Consider the following 21,548-nt stretch of genomic DNA (forward strand, 5'->3'; position numbering starts at 1 on the left):
TACATCCTGTATTATCCTCCAGAGCTGCACTCACTATTCTGCTGGTGCAGTCACTGTGTACATACATTACTTATCCTGTACTGATCCTGAGTTACATCCTGTATTATACCCCAGAGCTGCACTCACTATTCTGCTGGTGCAGTCACTGTGTACATTACATTACTTATCCTGTACTGATCCTGAGTTACATAGTGTATTATATGCCAGAGCTGCACTCACTATTCTGCTGGTGCAGTCACTATGTACATACATTACTTATCCTGTACTGATCCTGAGTTACATCCTGTATTATACCCCAGAGCTGCACTCACTATTCTGCTGGTGCAGTCACTGTGTACATACATTACTTATCCTGTACTGATCCTGAGTTACATCCTGTATTATACTCCAGAGCTGCACTCAATATTCTGCTGGTGCAGCCACTGTGTACATACATTACTTATCCTGTATTGATCCTGAGTTACATCCTGTATTATCCTCCAGAGCTGCACTCACTATTCTGCTGGTGGAGTCACTGTATACATACATTACTTATCCTGTACTGATCCCGAGTTACATCCTGTATTATACTCCAGAGCTGCACTCACTATTCTGCTGGTGCTGTCACTGTGTACATACATTACTTATCCTGTACTGATCCTGAGTTACATCCTGTATTATACTCCAGAGCTGCACTCACTATTCTGCTGGTGCAGTCACTGTGTACATACATTACTTATCCTGTACTGATCCTGAGTTATATCCTGTATTATACTCCAGAGCTGCACTCACTATTCTGCTGGTGCAGTCATTGTGTACATACATTACATTGCTTATCCTGTACTGATCCTGAGTTACATCCTGTATTATACTCCAGAGCTGCACTCACTATTCTGCTGGTGGAGTCACTGTGTACATACATTACTTATCCTGTACTGATCCTGAGTTACATCCTGTATTATACTCCAGAGCTGCACTCACTATTCTGCTGGTGCAGTCACTGTGTACATTACATTACTTATCCTGTACTGATCCTGAGTTACATCCTGTATTATACTCCAGAGCTGCACTCACTATTCTGCTGGTGCAGCCACTGTGTACATACATTACTTATCCTGTACTGATCCTGAGTTACATCCTGTATTATACTCCAGAGCTGCACTTACTATTCTGCTGGTGCAGTCACTGTGTACATACATTACTTATCCTGTACTGATCCTGAGTTACATCCTGTATTATACTCCAGAGCTGCACTCACTATTCTGTTGGTGCAGTCACTGTGTACATACATTACTTATCCTGTACTGATCCTGAGTTACATCCTGTATTATACTCCAGAGCTGCACTCACTATTCTGCTGGTGCAGTCACTGTGTACATACATTACTTATCCTGTACTGGTCCTGAGTTACATCCTGTATTATACTCCAGAGCTGCACTCACTATTCTGCTGGTGGAGTCACTGTGTACATACATTACTTATCATGTACTGATCCTGAGTTACATCCTGTATTATACTCCAGAGCTGCACTCACTATTCTGCTGGTGCAGTCACTGTGTACATACATTACTTATCCTGTACTGATCCTGAGTTACATCCTGTGTTATACCCCAGAGCTGCACTCACTATTCTGCTGGTGCAGTCACTGTGTACATTACATTACTTATCCTGTACTGATCCTGAGTTACATAGTGTATTATACTCCAGAGCTGCACTCACTATTCTGCTGGTGGAGTCACTGTGTACATACATTACTTATCCTGGACTGATCCTGAGTTACATCCTGTATTATACTCCAGAGCTGCACTCACTATTCTGCTGGTGCAGTCACTGTGTACATACATTACTTATCCTGCACTGATCCTGAGTTACATCCTGTATTATACTCCAGAGCTGCACTCACTATTCTGCTGGTGCAGTCACTGTGTACATACATTACTTATCCTGTACTGATCCTGAGTTACATCCTGTATTATACTCCAGAGCTGCACTCACTATTCTGCTGGTGCAGTCACTGTGTACATACATTACTTATCCTGTACTGATCCTGAGTTACATCCTGTATTATACTCCAGAGCTGCACTCACTATTCTGCTGGTGCAGTCACTGTGTACATTACATTACTTATCCTGTACTGATCCTGAGTTACATCCTGTATTATACTCCAGAGCTGCACTCACTATTCTGCTGGTAGAGTCACTGTGTACATACATTACTTATCCTGGACTGATCCTGAGTTACATCTTGTATTATACTCCAGAGCTGCACTCACTATTCTGCTGGTGCAGTCACTGTGTACATACATTACTTATCCTGTACTGATCCTGAGTTACATCCTGTATTATACTCCAGAGCTGCACTCACTATTCTGCTGGTGCAGTCACTGTGTACATACATTACTTATCCTGTACTGATCCTGAGTTACATCCTATATTATACTCCAGAGCTGCACTCACTATTCTGCTGGTGGAGTCACTGTGTACATACATTACATTACTTATCCTGTACTGATCCTGAGTTACATCCTGTATTATACTCCAGAGCTGCACTCACTATTCTGCTGGTGCAGTCACTGTGTACATTACATTACTTATCCTGTACTGATCCTGAGTTACATCCTGTATTATCCTCCAGAGCTGCACTCAATATTCTGCTGGTGCAGTCACTGTGGACATACATTACTTATCCTGTACTGATCCTGAGTTACATCCTGTATTATACTCCAGAGCTGCACTCACTATTCTGCTGGTGCAGTCACTGTGTACATACATTACTTATCCTGTACTGATCCTGAGTTACATCCTGTATTATCCTCCAGAGCTGCACTCACTATTCTGCTGGTGCAGTCACTGTGTACATACATTACTTATCCTGTACTGATCCTGAGTTACATCCTGTATTATCCTCCAGAGCTGCACTCACTATTCTGCTGGTGCAGTCACTGTGTACATACATTACTTATCCTGTACTGATCCTGAGTTACATCCTGTATTATACCCCAGAGCTGCACTCACTATTCTGCTGGTGCAGTCACTGTGTACATTACATTACTTATCCTGTACTGATCCTGAGTTACATAGTGTATTATACGCCAGAGCTGCACTCACTATTCTGCTGGTGCAGTCACTATGTACATACATTACTTATCCTGTACTGATCCTGAGTTACATCCTGTATTATACCCCAGAGCTGCACTCACTATTCTGCTGGTGCAGTCACTGTGTACATACATTACTTATCCTGTACTGATCCTGAGTTACATCCTGTATTATACTCCAGAGCTGCACTCAATATTCTGCTGGTGCAGCCACCGTGTACATACATTACTTATCCTGTATTGATCCTGAGTTACATCCTGTATTATCCTCCAGAGCTGCACTCACTATTCTGCTGGTGGAGTCACTGTATACATACATTACTTATCCTGTACTGATCCCGAGTTACATCCTGTATTATACTCCAGAGCTGCACTCACTATTCTGCTGGTGCTGTCACTGTGTACATACATTACTTATCCTGTACTGATCCTGAGTTACATCCTGTATTATACTCCAGAGCTGCACTCACTATTCTGCTGGTGGAGTCACTGTGTACATACATTACTTATCCTGTACTGATCCTGAGTTACATCCTGTATTATACTCCAGAGCTGCACTCACTATTCTGCTAGTGCAGTCACTGTGTACATACATTACTTATCCTGTACTGATCCTGAGTTACATCCTGTATTATACTCCAGAGCTGCACTCACTATTCTGCTGGTGCAGTCACTGTGTACATACATTACTTATCCTGTACTGATCCTGAGTTATATCCTGTATTATACTCCAGAGCTGCACTCACTATTCTGCTGGTGCAGTCATTGTGTACATACATTACATTGCTTATCCTGTACTGATCCTGAGTTACATCCTGTATTATACTCCAGAGCTGCACTCACTATTCTGCTGGTGGAGTCACTGTGTACATACATTACTTATCCTGTACTGATCCTGAGTTACATCCTGTATTATACTCCAGAGCTGCACTCACTATTCTGCTGGTGCAGTCACTGTGTACAATACATTACTTATCCTGTACTGATCCTGAGTTACATCCTGTATTATACTCCAGAGCTGCACTCACTATTCTGCTGGTGCAGCCACTGTGTACATACATTACTTATCCTGTACTGATCCTGAGTTACATCCTGTATTATACTCCAGAGCTGCACTTACTATTCTGCTGGTGCAGTCACTGTGTACATACATTACTTATCCTGTACTGATCCTGAGTTACATCCTGTATTATACTCCAGAGCTGCACTCACTATTCTGTTGGTGCAGTCACTGTGTACATACATTACTTATCCTGTACTGATCCTGAGTTACATCCTGTATTATACTCCAGAGCTGCACTCACTATTCTGCTGGTGCAGTCACTGTGTACATACATTACTTATCCTGTACTGGTCCTGAGTTACATCCTGTATTATACTCCAGAGCTGCACTCACTATTCTGCTGGTGGAGTCACTGTGTACATACATTACTTATCATGTACTGATCCTGAGTTACATCCTGTATTATACTCCAGAGCTGCACTCACTATTCTGCTGGTGCAGTCACTGTGTACATACATTACTTATCCTGTACTGATCCTGAGTTACACCCTGTGTTATACCCCAGAGCTGCACTCACTATTCTGCTGGTGCAGTCACTGTGTACATTACATTACTTATCCTGTACTGATCCTGAGTTACATAGTGTATTATACTCCAGAGCTGCACTCACTATTCTGCTGGTGGAGTCACTGTGTACATACATTACTTATCCTGGACTGATCCTGAGTTACATCCTGTATTATACTCCAGAGCTGCACTCACTATTCTGCTGGTGCAGTCACTGTGTACATACATTACTTATCCTGCACTGATCCTGAGTTACATCCTGTATTATACTCCAGAGCTGCACTCACTATTCTGCTGGTGCAGTCACTGTGTACATACATTACTTATCCTGTACTGATCCTGAGTTACATCCTGTATTATACTCCAGAGCTGCACTCACTATTCTGCTGGTGCAGTCACTGTGTACATACATTACTTATCCTGTACTGATCCTGAGTTACATCCTGTATTATACTCCAGAGCTGCACTCACTATTCTGCTGGTGCAGTCACTGTGTACATTACATTACTTATCCTGTACTGATCCTGAGTTACATCCTGTATTATACTCCAGAGCTGCACTCACTATTCTGCTGGTAGAGTCACTGTGTACATACATTACTTATCCTGGACTGATCCTGAGTTACATCTTGTATTATACTCCAGAGCTGCACTCACTATTCTGCTGGTGCAGTCACTGTGTACATACATTACTTATCCTGTACTGATCCTGAGTTACATCCTGTATTATACTCCAGAGCTGCACTCACTATTCTGCTGGTGCAGTCACTGTGTACATACATTACTTATCCTGTACTGATCCTGAGTTACATCCTATATTATACTCCAGAGCTGCACTCACTATTCTGCTGGTGGAGTCACTGTGTACATACATTACATTACTTATCCTGTACTGATCCTGAGTTACATCCTGTATTATACTCCAGAGCTGCACTCACTATTCTGCTGGTGCAGTCACTGTGTACATTACATTACTTATCCTGTACTGATCCTGAGTTACATCCTGTATTATCCTCCAGAGCTGCACTCAATATTCTGCTGGTGCAGTCACTGTGGACATACATTACTTATCCTGTACTGATCCTGAGTTACATCCTGTATTATACTCCAGAGCTGCACTCACTATTCTGCTGGTGCAGTCACTGTGTACATACATTACTTATCCTGTACTGATCCTGAGTTACATCCTGTATTATCCTCCAGAGCTGCACTCACTATTCTGCTGGTGCAGTCACTGTGTACATACATTACTTATCCTGTACTGATCCTGAGTTACATCCTGTATTATCCTCCAGAGCTGCACTCACTATTCTGCTGGTGCAGTCACTGTGTACATACATTACTTATCCTGTACTGATCCTGAGTTACATCCTGTATTATACCCCAGAGCTGCACTCACTATTCTGCTGGTGCAGTCACTGTGTACATACATTACTTATCCTGTACTAATCCTGAGTTACATCCTGTATTATACGCCAGAGCTGCACTCACTATTCTGCTGGTGCAGTCACTATGTACATACATTACTTATCCTGTACTGATCCTGAGTTACATCCTGTATTATACCCCAGAGCTGCACTCACTATTCTGCTGGTGCAGTCACTGTGTACATACATTACTTATCCTGTACTGATCCTGAGTTACATCCTGTATTATACTCCAGAGCTGCACTCAATATTCTGCTGGTGCAGCCACTGTGTACATACATTACTTATCCTGTATTGATCCTGAGTTACATCCTGTATTATCCTCCAGAGCTGCACTCACTATTCTGCTGGTGGAGTCACTGTGTACATACATTACTTATCCTGTACTGATCCCGAGTTACATCCTGTATTATACTCCAGAGCTGCACTCACTATTCTGCTGGTGCTGTCACTGTGTACATACATTACTTATCCTGTACTGATCCTGAGTTACATCCTGTATTATACTCCAGAGCTGCACTCACTATTCTGCTGGTGGAGTCACTGTGTACATACATTACTTATCCTGTACTGATCCTGAGTTACATCCTGTATTATACTCCAGAGCTGCACTCACTATTCTGCTAGTGCAGTCACTGTGTACATACATTACTTATCCTGTACTGATCCTGAGTTACATCCTGTATTATACTCCAGAGCTGCACTCACTATTCTGCTGGTGCAGTCACTGTGTACATACATTACTTATCCTGTACTGATCCTGAGTTATATCCTGTATTATACTCCAGAGCTGCACTCACTATTCTGCTGGTGCAGTCATTGTGTACATACATTACATTGCTTATCCTGTACTGATCCTGAGTTACATCCTGTATTATACTCCAGAGCTGCACTCACTATTCTGCTGGTGGAGTCACTGTGTACATACATTACTTATCCTGTACTGATCCTGAGTTACATCCTGTATTATACTCCAGAGCTGCACTCACTATTCTGCTGGTGCAGTCACTGTGTACATTACATTACTTATCCTGTACTGATCCTGAGTTACATCCTGTATTATACTCCAGAGCTGCACTCACTATTCTGCTGGTGCAGCCACTGTGTACATACATTACTTATCCTGTACTGATCCTGAGTTACATCCTGTATTATACTCCAGAGCTGCACTTACTATTCTGCTGGTGCAGTCACTGTGTACATACATTACTTATCCTGTACTGATCCTGAGTTACATCCTGTATTATACTCCAGAGCTGCACTCACTATTCTGTTGGTGCAGTCACTGTGTACATACATTACTTATCCTGTACTGATCCTGAGTTACATCCTGTATTATACTCCAGAGCTGCACTCACTATTCTGCTGGTGCAGTCACTGTGTACATACATTACTTATCCTGTACTGATCCTGAGTTACATCCTGTGTTATACCCCAGAGCTGCACTCACTATTCTGCTGGTGCAGTCACTGTGTACATTACATTACTTATCCTGTACTGATCCTGAGTTACATAGTGTATTATACTCCAGAGCTGCACTCACTATTCTGCTGGTGGAGTCACTGTGTACATACATTACTTATCCTGGACTGATCCTGAGTTACATCCTGTATTATACTCTAGAGCTGCACTCACTATTCTGCTGGTGCAGTCACTGTGTACATACATTACTTATCCTGCACTGATCCTGAGTTACATCCTGTATTATACTCCAGAGCTGCACTCACTATTCTGCTGGTGGAGTCACTGTGTACATACATTACTTATCCTGGACTGATCCTGAGTTACATCCTGTATTATACTCTAGAGCTGCACTCACTATTCTGCTGGTGCAGTCACTGTGTACATACATTACTTATCCTGTACTGATCCTGAGTTACATCCTGTATTATACTCCAGAGCTGCACTCACTATTCTGCTGGTGCAGTCACTGTGTACATTACATTACTTATCCTGTACTGATCCTGAGTTACATAGTGTATTATACTCCAGAGCTGCACTCACTATTCTGCTGGTAGAGTCACTGTGTACATACATTACTTATCCTGGACTGATCCTGAGTTACATCTTGTATTATACTCCAGAGCTGCACTCACTATTCTGCTGGTGCAGTCACTGTGTACATACATTACTTATCCTGTACTGATCCTGAGTTACATCCTGTATTATACTCCAGAGCTGCACTCACTATTCTGCTGGTGCAGTCACTGTGTACATACATTACTTATCCTGTACTGATCCTGAGTTACATCCTATATTATACTCCAGAGCTGCACTCACTATTCTGCTGGTGGAGTCACTGTGTACATACATTACATTACTTATCCTGTACTGATCCTGAGTTACATCCTGTATTATACTCCAGAGCTGCACTCACTATTCTGCTGGTGCAGTCACTGTGTACATTACATTACTTATCCTGTACTGATCCTGAGTTACATAGTGTATTATACGCCAGAGCTGCACTCACTATTCTGCTGGTGCAGTCACTATGTACATACATTACTTATCCTGTACTGATCCTGAGTTACATCCTGTATTATACCCCAGAGCTGCACTCACTATTCTGCTGGTGCAGTCACTGTGTACATACATTACTTATCCTGTACTGATCCTGAGTTACATCCTGTATTATACTCCAGAGCTGCACTCAATATTCTGCTGGTGCAGCCACTGTGTACATACATTACTTATCCTGTATTGATCCTGAGTTACATCCTGTATTATCCTCCAGAGCTGCACTCACTATTCTGCTGGTGGAGTCACTGTGTACATACATTACTTATCCTGTACTGATCCCGAGTTACATCCTGTATTATACTCCAGAGCTGCACTCACTATTCTGCTGGTGCTGTCACTGTGTACATACATTACTTATCCTGTACTGATCCTGAGTTACATCCTGCATTATACTCCAGAGCTGCACTCACTATTCTGCTGGTGGAGTCACTGTGTACATACATTACTTATCCTGTACTGATCCTGAGTTACATCCTGTATTATACTCCAGAGCTGCACTCACTATTCTGCTAGTGCAGTCACTGTGTACATACATTACTTATCCTGTACTGATCCTGAGTTACATCCTGTATTATACTCCAGAGCTGCACTCACTATTCTGCTGGTGCAGTCACTGTGTACATACATTACTTATCCTGTACTGATCCTGAGTTATATCCTGTATTATACTCCAGAGCTGCACTCACTATTCTGCTGGTGCAGTCATTGTGTACATACATTACATTGCTTATCCTGTACTGATCCTGAGTTACATCCTGTATTATACTCCAGAGCTGCACTCACTATTCTGCTGGTGGAGTCACTGTGTACATACATTACTTATCCTGTACTGATCCTGAGTTACATCCTGTATTATACTCCAGAGCTGCACTCACTATTCTGCTGGTGCAGTCACTGTGTACATTACATTACTTATCCTGTACTGATCCTGAGTTACATCCTGTATTATACTCCAGAGCTGCACTCACTATTCTGCTGGTGCAGCCACTGTGTACATACATTACTTATCCTGTACTGATCCTGAGTTACGTCCTGTATTATACTCCAGAGCTGCACTTACTATTCTGCTGGTGCAGTCACTGTGTACATACATTACTTATCCTGTACTGATCCTGAGTTACATCCTGTATTATACTCCAGAGCTGCACTCACTATTCTGTTGGTGCAGTCACTGTGTACATACATTACTTATCCTGTACTGATCCTGAGTTACATCCTGTATTATACTCCAGAGCTGCACTCACTATTCTGCTGGTGCAGTCACTGTGTACATACATTACTTATCCTGTACTGATCCTGAGTTACATCCTGTGTTATACCCCAGAGCTGCACTCACTATTCTGCTGGTGCAGTCACTGTGTACATTACATTACTTATCCTGTACTGATCCTGAGTTACATAGTGTATTATACTCCAGAGCTGCACTCACTATTCTGCTGGTGCAGTCACTGTGTACATACATTACTTATCCTGGACTGATCCTGAGTTACATCCTGTATTATACTCCAGAGCTGCACTCACTATTCTGCTGGTGCAGTCACTGTGTACATACATTACTTATCCTGCACTGATCCTGAGTTACATCCTGTATTATACTCCAGAGCTGCACTCACTATTCTGCTGGTGCAGTCACTGTGTACATACATTACTTATCCTGTACTGATCCTGAGTTACATCCTGTATTATACTCCAGAGCTGCACTCACTATTCTGCTGGTGCAGTCACTGTGTACATACATTACTTATCCTGTACTGATCCTGAGTTACATCCTGTATTATACTCCAGAGCTGCACTCACTATTCTGCTGGTGCAGTCACTGTGTACATTACATTACTTATCCTGTACTGATCCTGAGTTACATAGTGTATTATACTCCAGAGCTGCACTCACTATTCTGCTGGTAGAGTCACTGTGTACATACATTACTTATCCTGGACTGATCCTGAGTTACATCTTGTATTATACTCCAGAGCTGCACTCACTATTCTGCTGGTGCAGTCACTGTGTACATACATTACTTATCCTGTACTGATCCTGAGTTACATCCTATATTATACTCCAGAGCTGCACTCACTATTCTGCTGGTGGAGTCACTGTGTACATACATTACATTACTTATCCTGTACTGATCCTGAGTTACATCCTGTATTATACTCCAGAGCTGCACTCACTATTCTGCTGGTGCAGTCACTGTGTACATTACATTACTTATCCTGTACTGATCCTGAGTTACATAGTGTATTATACTCCAGAGCTGCACTCACTATTCTGCTGGTGCAGTCACTGTGTACATACATTACTTATCCTGTACTGATCCCCAGTTACATCCTGTATTATACTCCAGAGCTGCACTCACTATTCTGCTGTTGCAGCCACTGTGTACATACATTACTTATCCTGTATTGATCCTGAGTTACATCCTGTATTATACCCCAGAGCTGCACTCACTATTCTGCTGGTGGAGTCACTGTGTACATACATTACTTATCCTGTACTGATCCTGAGTTACATCCTGTATTATACTCCAGAGCTGCACTCAATATTCTGCTGGTGCAGCCACTGTGTACATACATTACTTATCCTGTATTGATCCTGAGTTACATCCTGTATTATCCTCCAGAGCTGCACTTACTATTCTGCTGGTGGAGTCACTGTGTACATACATTACTTATCCTGTACTGATCCTGAGTTACATCCTGTATTATACTCCAGAGCTGTACTCACTATTCTGCTGGTGGAGTCACTGTGTACATATATTACTTATCCTGTACTAATCCTGAGTTACATCCTGTATTATACTCCAGAGCTGCACTCACTATTCTGCTGGTGCAGTCACTGTGTACATACATTACTTATCCTGTATTGATCCTGAGTTACATCCTGTATTATCCTCCAGAGCTGCACTTACTATTCTGCTGGTGGAGTCACTGTGTACATACATTACTTATCCTGTATTGATCCTGAGTTACATCTTGTATTATACTCCAGAGCTGCACTCACTATTCTGCTGGTGCAGTCACTGTGTACATACATTACTTATCCTGTACTGATCCTGAGTTACATCCTGTATTATACTCCACAGCTGCACTCACTATTCTGCTGGTGCAGTCACTGTGTACATACATTACTTATCCTGTACTGATCCTGAGTTACATCCTGTATTATACTTCAGAGCTGCACTCACTATTCTGCTGGTGCAGTCACTGTGTACATACATTACTTATTCTGTACTGATCCTGAGTTACATCCTGTATTATACTCCAGAGCTGCACTTACTATTCTGCTGGTGCAGTCACTGTGTACATTACATTACTTATCCTGTACTGATCCTCAGTTACATCCTGTATTATACTCCAGAGCTGTACTCACTATTCTGCTGGTGCAGTCACTGTGTACATACATTACTTATCCTGTACTGATCCTGAGTTACATCCTGTATTATACTCCAGAGCTGCACTCACTATTCTGCTGGTGGAGTCACTGTGTACATACATTACTTATCCTGTATTGATCCTGAGTTACATCCTGTATTATCATCCAGAGCTGCACTCACTATTCTGCTGGTGGAGTCACTGTGTACATACATTACTTATCCTGTACTGATCCTGAGTTACATCCTGTATTATACCCCAGAGCTGCACTCACTATTCTGCTGGTGGAGTCACTGTGTACATACATTACTTATTCTGTACTGATCCTGAGTTACATCCTGTATTATACTCCAGAGCTGCACTCACTATTCTGCTGGTGGAGTCACTGTGTACATACATTACTTAACCTGTACTGATCCTGAGTTACATCCTGTATTATACTCTAGAGCTGCACTCACTATTCTGCTGGTGCAGTCACTGTGTACATACATTACTTATCCTGCACTGATCCTGAGTTACATCCTGTATTATACTCCAGAGCTGCACTCACTATTCTGCTGGTGCAGTCACTGTGTACATACATTACTTATCCTGTACTGATCCTGAGTTACATAGTGTATTATACTCCAGAGCTGCACTCACTATTCTGCTGGTGCAGTCACTGTGTACATACATTACTTATCCTGTACTGATCCTGAGTTACATCCTGTATTATACTCCAGAGCTGCACTCACTATTCTGCTGGTGCAGTCACTGTGTACATTACATTACTTATCCTGTACTGATCCTGAGTTACATAGTGTATTATACTCCAGAGCTGCACTCACTATTCTGCTGGTAGAGTCACTGTGTACATACATTACTTATCCTGGACTGATCCTGAGTTACATCTTGTATTATACTCCAGAGCTGCACTCACTATTCTGCTGGTGCAGTCACTGTGTACATACATTACTTATCCTGTACTGATCCTGAGTTACATCCTGTATTATACTCCAGAGCTGCACTCACTATTCTGCTGGTGCAGTCACTGTGTACATACATTACTTATCCTGTACTGATCCTGAGTTACATCCTATATTATACTCCAGAGCTGCACTCACTATTCTGCTGGTGGAGTCACTGTGTACATACATTACATTACTTATCCTGTACTGATCCTGAGTTACATCCTGTATTATACTCCAGAGCTGCACTCACTATTCTGCTGGTGCAGTCACTGTGTACATTACATTACTTATCCTGTACTGATCCTGAGTTACATAGTGTATTATACGCCAGAGCTGCACTCACTATTCTGCTGGTGCAGTCACTATGTACATACATTACTTATCCTGTACTGATCCTGAGTTACATCCTGTATTATACCCCAGAGCTGCACTCACTATTCTGCTGGTGCAGTCACTGTGTACATACATTACTTATCCTGTACTGATCCTGAGTTACATCCTGTATTATACTCCAGAGCTGCACTCAATATTCTGCTGGTGCAGCCACTGTGTACATACATTACTTATCCTGTATTGATCCTGAGTTACATCCTGTATTATCCTCCAGAGCTGCACTCACTATTCTGCTGGTGGAGTCACTGTGTACATACATTACTTATCCTGTACTGATCCCGAGTTACATCCTGTATTATACTCCAGAGCTGCACTCACTATTCTGCTGGTGCTGTCACTGTGTACATACATTACTTATCCTGTACTGATCCTGAGTTACATCCTGCATTATACTCCAGAGCTGCACTCACTATTCTGCTGGTGGAGTCACTGTGTACATACATTACTTATCCTGTACTGATCCTGAGTTACATCCTGTATTATACTCCAGAGCTGCACTCACTATTCTGCTAGTGCAGTCACTGTGTACATACATTACTTATCCTGTACTGATCCTGAGTTACATCCTGTATTATACTCCAGAGCTGCACTCACTATTCTGCTGGTGCAGTCACTGTGTACATACATTACTTATCCTGTACTGATCCTGAGTTATATCCTGTATTATACTCCAGAGCTGCACTCACTATTCTGCTGGTGCAGTCATTGTGTACATACATTACATTGCTTATCCTGTACTGATCCTGAGTTACATCCTGTATTATACTCCAGAGCTGCACTCACTATTCTGCTGGTGGAGTCACTGTGTACATACATTACTTATCCTGTACTGATCCTGAGTTACATCCTGTATTATACTCCAGAGCTGCACTCACTATTCTGCTGGTGCAGTCACTGTGTACATTACATTACTTATCCTGTACTGATCCTGAGTTACATCCTGTATTATACTCCAGAGCTGCACTCACTATTCTGCTGGTGCAGCCACTGTGTACATACATTACTTATCCTGTACTGATCCTGAGTTACGTCCTGTATTATACTCCAGAGCTGCACTTACTATTCTGCTGGTGCAGTCACTGTGTACATACATTACTTATCCTGTACTGATCCTGAGTTACATCCTGTATTATACTCCAGAGCTGCACTCACTATTCTGTTGGTGCAGTCACTGTGTACATACATTACTTATCCTGTACTGATCCTGAGTTACATCCTGTATTATACTCCAGAGCTGCACTCACTATTCTGCTGGTGCAGTCACTGTGTACATACATTACTTATCCTGTACTGATCCTGAGTTACATCCTGTGTTATACCCCAGAGCTGCACTCACTATTCTGCTGGTGCAGTCACTGTGTACATTACATTACTTATCCTGTACTGATCCTGAGTTACATAGTGTATTATACTCCAGAGCTGCACTCACTATTCTGCTGGTGGAGTCACTGTGTACATACATTACTTATCCTGGACTGATCCTGAGTTACATCCTGTATTATACTCCAGAGCTGCACTCACTATTCTGCTGGTGCAGTCACTGTGTACATACATTACTTATCCTGCACTGATCCTGAGTTACATCCTGTATTATACTCCAGAGCTGCACTCACTATTCTGCTGGTGCAGTCACTGTGTACATACATTACTTATCCTGTACTGATCCTGAGTTACATCCTGTATTATACTCCAGAGCTGCACTCACTATTCTGCTGGTGCAGTCACTGTGTACATACATTACTTATCCTGTACTGATCCTGAGTTACATCCTGTATTATACTCCAGAGCTGCACTCACTATTCTGCTGGTGCAGTCACTGTGTACATTACATTACTTATCCTGTACTGATCCTGAGTTACATAGTGTATTATACTCCAGAGCTGCACTCACTATTCTGCTGGTAGAGTCACTGTGTACATACATTACTTATCCTGGACTGATCCTGAGTTACATCTTGTATTATACTCCAGAGCTGCACTCACTATTCTGCTGGTGCAGTCACTGTGTACATACATTACTTATCCTGTACTGATCCTGAGTTACATCCTATATTATACTCCAGAGCTGCACTCACTATTCTGCTGGTGGAGTCACTGTGTACATACATTACATTACTTATCCTGTACTGATCCTGAGTTACATCCTGTATTATACTCCAGAGCTGCACTCACTATTCTGCTGGTGCAGTCACTGTGTACATTACATTACTTATCCTGTACTGATCCTGAGTTACATAGTGTATTATACTCCAGAGCTGCACTCACTATTCTGCTGGTGCAGTCACTGTGTACATACATTACTTATCCTGTACTGATCCCCAGTTACATCCTGTATTATACTCCAGAGCTGCACTCACTATTCTGCTGTTGCAGCCACTGTGTACATACATTACTTATCCTGTATTGATCCTGAGTTACATCCTGTATTATACCCCAGAGCTGCACTCACTATTCTGCTGGTGGAGTCACTGTGTACATACATTACTTATCCTGTACTGATCCTGAGTTACATCCTGTATTATACTCCAGAGCTGCACTCAATATTCTGCTGGTGCAGCCACTGTGTACATACATTACTTATCCTGTATTGATCCTGAGTTACATCCTGTATTATCCTCCAGAGCTGCACTTACTATTCTGCTGGTGGAGTCACTGTGTACATACATTACTTATCCTGTACTGATCCTGAGTTACATCCTGTATTATACTCCAGAGCTGTACTCACTATTCTGCTGGTGGAGTCACTGTGTACATACATTACTTATCCTGTACTGATCCTGAGTTACATCCTGTATTATACTCCAGAGCTGCACTCACTATTCTGCTGGTGCAGTCACTGTGTACATACATTACTTATCCTGTATTGATCCTGAGTTACATCCTGTATTATCCTCCAGAGCTGCACTTACTATTCTGCTGGTGGAGTCACTGTGTACATACATTACTTATCCTGTATTGATCCTGAGTTACATCTTGTATTATACTCCAGAGCTGCACTCACTATTCTGCTGGTGCAGTCACTGTGTACATACATTACTTATCCTGTACTGATCCTGAGTTACATCCTGTATTATACTCCACAGCTGCACTCACTATTCTGCTGGTGCAGTCACTGTGTACATACATTACTTATCCTGTACTGATCCTGAGTTACATCCTGTATTATACTTCAGAGCTGCACTCACTATTCTGCTGGTGCAGTCACTGTGTACATACATTACTTATTCTGTACTGATCCTGAGTTACATCCTGTATTATACTCCAGAGCTGCACTTACTATTCTGCTGGTGCAGTCACTGTGTACATTACATTACTTATCCTGTACTGATCCTCAGTTACATCCTGTATTATACTCCAGAGCTGTACTCACTATTCTGCTGGTGCAGTCACTGTGTACATACATTACTTATCCTGTACTGATCCTGAGTTACATCCTGTATTATACTCCAGAGCTGCACTCACTATTCTGCTGGTGGAGTCACTGTGTACATACATTACTTATCCTGTATTGATCCTGAGTTACATCCTGTATTATCATCCAGAGCTGCACTCACTATTCTGCTGGTGGAGTCACTGTGTACATACATTACTTATCCTGTACTGATCCTGAGTTACATCCTGTATTATACCCCAGAGCTGCACTCACTATTCTGCTGGTGGAGTCACTGTGTACATACATTACTTATTCTGTACTGATCCTGAGTTACATCCTGTATTATACTCCAGAGCTGCACTCACTATTCTGCTGGTGGAGTCACTGTGTACATACATTACTTAACCTGTACTGATCCTGAGTTACATCCTGTATTATACTCCAGAGCTGCACTCACTATTCTGCAAGTCTCAGATTTAAATCTTCTATCCCATGCCTGTGTAGTGCGGATGCTCTTTGGGGTGGCCAGTAGCTTCATATGATGACACAACTGCTGAGCCTCCAAAGTGGAATATAAAAGTAATAAAGTTCAGTAACAACTTCAGGCCCGGTCATCTGTGTCGGATGTAAAGCAATAATAGAGTCTCATGGAAGAGATACTTGGGAGAGTTCCTGAGGGCCTTAAAGATAGATGGACCGAGTACCTGACTGCTTTTTCTGCCCTGACCCAGGGTCAGATTACTGACTCAGCACTGATATATTATAGGCAATACTGATGCTGGCATTTCAGTCTGAATCCTGGCTGACCGGATCGTTGGCAAAGATTTAGTGGAGCTGAACTTAGTGCTGCAAACCATGTGATAAGATTACGAGCTTCAACACAATATTAGTTGCCCTGACATTTTAATTTCCATCCACAATGCTTTCTCTCACCTTCCAGGTCAGTGTACAAAACTAATTACTGCCAAATGGTCATGAAAAGAAAATACCACCGTTATACCAGAAGAGCCCCAATTAGGTGCACTTATTTTTTATTATTTGTTCAAATTTCTGTCAAATCTAAAAACATTTAGTTAAGTCATTTCAGTTTTTATGTATAGGAGGCAGTATTATAGTAGTTATATTCTTGTACATAGGAGCAGTATTATAGTAGTTATATTCTTGTACATAGGAGGCAGTATTATAGTAGTTATAATCTTGTACATAGGAGCAGTATTATAGTAGTTATATTCTTGTACATAGGAGCAGTATTATAGTAGTTATATTCTTGTACATAGGAGCAGCATTATAGTAGTTATATTCTTGTACATAGGAGCAGTATTATAGTAGTTATATTCTTGTACATAGGAGGCAGTATTATAGTAGTTATATTCTTGTACATAGGAGCAGTATTATAGTAGTTATATTCTTGTACATAGGAGGCAGTATTATAGTAGTTATATACTTGTACATAGGAGGCAGTATTATAGTAGTTATATTCATGTACATAGGAGGCAGTATTATAGTAGTTATATTCTTGTACATAGGAGCAGTATTATAGTAGTTATATTCTTGTACATAGGAGCAGTATTATAGTAGTTATATTCTTGTACATAGGAGGCAGTATTATAGTAGTTATATTCATGTACATAGGAGGCAGTATTATAGTAGTTATATTCATGTACATAGGAGCAGTATTATAGTAGTTATATTCTTGTACATAGGATCAGTATTATAGTAGTTATATTCTTGTACATAGGAGCAGTATTATAGTAGTTATATTCTTGTACATAGGGGGCAGTATTATAGTAGTTATATTCTTGTACATAGGAGGCAGTATTATAGTAGTTATATTCTTGTACATAGGATCAGTATCATAGTAGTTATATTCTTGTACATAGGAGGCAGTATTATAGTAGTTATATTCTTGTACATAGGATCAGTATTATAGTAGTTATATTCTTGTACATAGGAGCAGTATTATAGTAGGTATATACTTGTACATAGAGGGCAGTATTATAGTAGTTATATTCTTGTACATAGGAGCAGTATTATAGTAGTTATATTCTTGTACATAGGAGCAGTATTATAGTAGTTATATTCCTGTACATAGGAGCAGTATTATAGTAGTTATATTCTTGTACATAGGAGCAGTATTATAGTAGTTATATTCTAGTACATAGGAGCAGTATTATAGTAGTTATATTCCTATACATAGGAGCAGTATTATAGTAGTTATATTCTTGTACATAGGAGGCAGTATTATAGTAGTTATATTCTTGTACAGAGGAGGCAGTATTATAGTAGTTATATTCTTGTACATAGGAGCAGTATTATAGTAGTTATATTCTTGTATATAGGAGCAGTATTATAGTAGTTATATTCTTGTACATAGGAGGCAGTATTATAGTAGTTATATTCTTGTACATAGGGGCAGTATTATAGTAGTTATATTCCTGTACATAGGGGCAGTATTATAGTAGTTATATTCTTGTACATAGGAGCAGTATTATAGTAGTTATATTCTTGTACATAGGAGGCAGTATTATAGTAGTTATATTCTTGTACATAGGGGCAGTATTATAGTAGTTATATTCCTGTACATAGGGGCAGTATTATAGTAGTTATATTCTTGTACATAGGAGGCCGTATTATAGTAGTTATATTCTTGTACATAGGAGCAGTATTATAGTAGTTATATTCTTGTACATAGGAGGCAGTATTATAGTAGTTATATTCTTGTACATAGGAGCAGTATTATAGTAGTTATATTCTTGTACATAGGAGGCAGTATTATAGTAGTTATATTCTTGTACATAGGAGCAGTATTATAGTAGTTATATTCTTGTATATAGGAGCAATATTATAGTAGTTATATTCTTGTACATAGGAGGCAGTATTATAGTAGTTATATTCTTGTACATAGGAGCAGTATTATAGTAGTTATATTCTTGTACATAGGAGCAGTATTATAGTAGTTATATTCTTGTACATAGGAGCAGTATTATAGTAGTTATATTCTTGTACATAGGAGCAGTATTATAGTAGTTATATTCTTGTACATAGGAGCAGTATTATAGTAGTTATATTCTTGTACATAGGAGCAGTATTATAGTAGTTATATTCTTGTACATAGGAGCAGTATTATAGTAGTTATAGTCTTGTACATAGGAGCAGTATTATAGTAGTTATATTCTTGTACATAGGAGCAGTATTATAGTAGTTATATTCTTGTACATAGGAGCAGTATTATAGTAGTTATATTCTTGTACATAGGAGCAGTATTATAGTAGTTATATTCTTGTACATAGGAGCAGTATTATAGTAGTTATATTCTTGTACATAGGAGCAGTATTATAGTAGTTATATTCTTGTACATAGGAGCAGTATTATAGTAGTTATATTCTTGTACACAGGAGCAGTATTATAGTAGTTATATTCTTGTACATAGGAGCAGTATTATAGTAGTTCTATTCTTGTACATAGGAGCAGTATTATAGTAGTTATATTCTTGTACATAGGAGCAGTATTATAGTAGTTATATTCTTGTACATAGGAGGCAGTATTATAGTAGTTATATTCTTGTACATAGGAGGCAGTATTATAGTAGTTATATTCTTGTACATAGGAGGCAGTATTATAGTAGTTATATTCTTGTACATAGGAGGCAGTATTATAGTAGTTATATTCTTGTACATAGGAGCAGTATTATAGTGGTTATATTCTTGTACATAGGAGCAGTATTATAGTAGTTATATTCTTGTACATAGGAGCAGTATTATAGTAGTTATATTCTTGTACATAGGAGCAGTATTATAGTAGTTATATTCTTGTACATAGGAGCAGTATTATAGTAGTTATATTCTTGTACATAGGAGCAGTATTATAGTAGTTATATTCTTGTACATAGGAGCAGTATTATAGTAGTTATATTCTTGTACATAGGAGGCAGTATTATAGTAGTTATATTCTTGTACATAGGAGCAGTATTATAGTAGTTATATTCTTGTACATAGGAGCAGTATTATAGTAGTTATATTCTTGTACACAGGGTCAGTGTAATATCCTTTCAGTAGATACTGTTGTGTCCACAGTTGGCAGTATACAATCTTACCTCTCCAGGATAAATCTTTCCATCCAGTTGGTGCTCAGACCCTTCTGGGTTAGACTTGTTCCCCCAGTGTAGATGAAGCTGTACAGCAGTAAAATTATTCCGGAGTCCGTGGAGACGCATAGATGGCGGCAGAGAAAGCTTCACTGGATTGAATCAAAACAAGTTATTTTTTTTATTAGATTTTCTTTTATTATTTTAACCAGAACATCTGACCATTCATTGTACAGTCTGACTATTTCTTTTATATTTTCAGCCTATGATCCTTTATTTCTAATGATGCTTTTCTTCCTTCTTCTTATCAGTGGACGACTTGAGCTACTATGAGCCCTTTTGTATAGTTGGCCCCTAGGGTTACACGTGTATGACTGGTTATGATTAGTTTTTTATTTCGGTATGTTCGCATTTATTTGATTGAGTTCCATTTCTGTTTCCTTTGCCCCCCACCTTTCCCTCCTGGTGTGATCGTTCTTCGCCATGTTTACCCAGCCCCCGCTCTCCATATGAAAACTTCTCCTCCTCCGTCTATTCTCACCCTTTACATCCTCAGTGAATGGCACTTTTTATCGCCCGCACTTCCAGCTCCCCTGCCTCACACTATTCTGTCCTTTACAAAGTGACGATTGTCCCCATGGCCGCATCTCCTGACACAGCCTCCCATCTCGGCTTCCTCCTCCAGGATCTGGGCCAGCAAAGCCTTTGTCGTCATCCCCCCCCCCCCCCCCCCCCCAGTGCCAAGATCCACCAGCGAGCTGTATGTCACCAGCCGTTCATCCTCAC

At 40.5% G+C, this 21,548-nt stretch overlaps 1 protein-coding gene across 2 annotated transcripts in view; it reads right to left on the reverse strand.

Moving 5' to 3' along the window:
• Positions 1–21,548, reverse strand: part of CA14 (carbonic anhydrase 14) — a 77,605-nt gene that overhangs the window by 13,655 nt on the left and 42,402 nt on the right. For both annotated transcript variants that reach the window (XM_040412048.1, XM_040412049.1), the window contains one exon: positions 20,772–20,914. In XM_040412048.1, coding sequence (XP_040267982.1) covers positions 20,772–20,914 — 143 coding nt within the window. The remainder of the gene's footprint in view (positions 1–20,771; positions 20,915–21,548) is intronic.

Source organism: Bufo bufo, chromosome 11 (assembly GCF_905171765.1).
Source record: "Bufo bufo chromosome 11, aBufBuf1.1, whole genome shotgun sequence".
Lineage (NCBI taxonomy): Eukaryota > Metazoa > Chordata > Amphibia > Anura > Bufonidae > Bufo > Bufo bufo.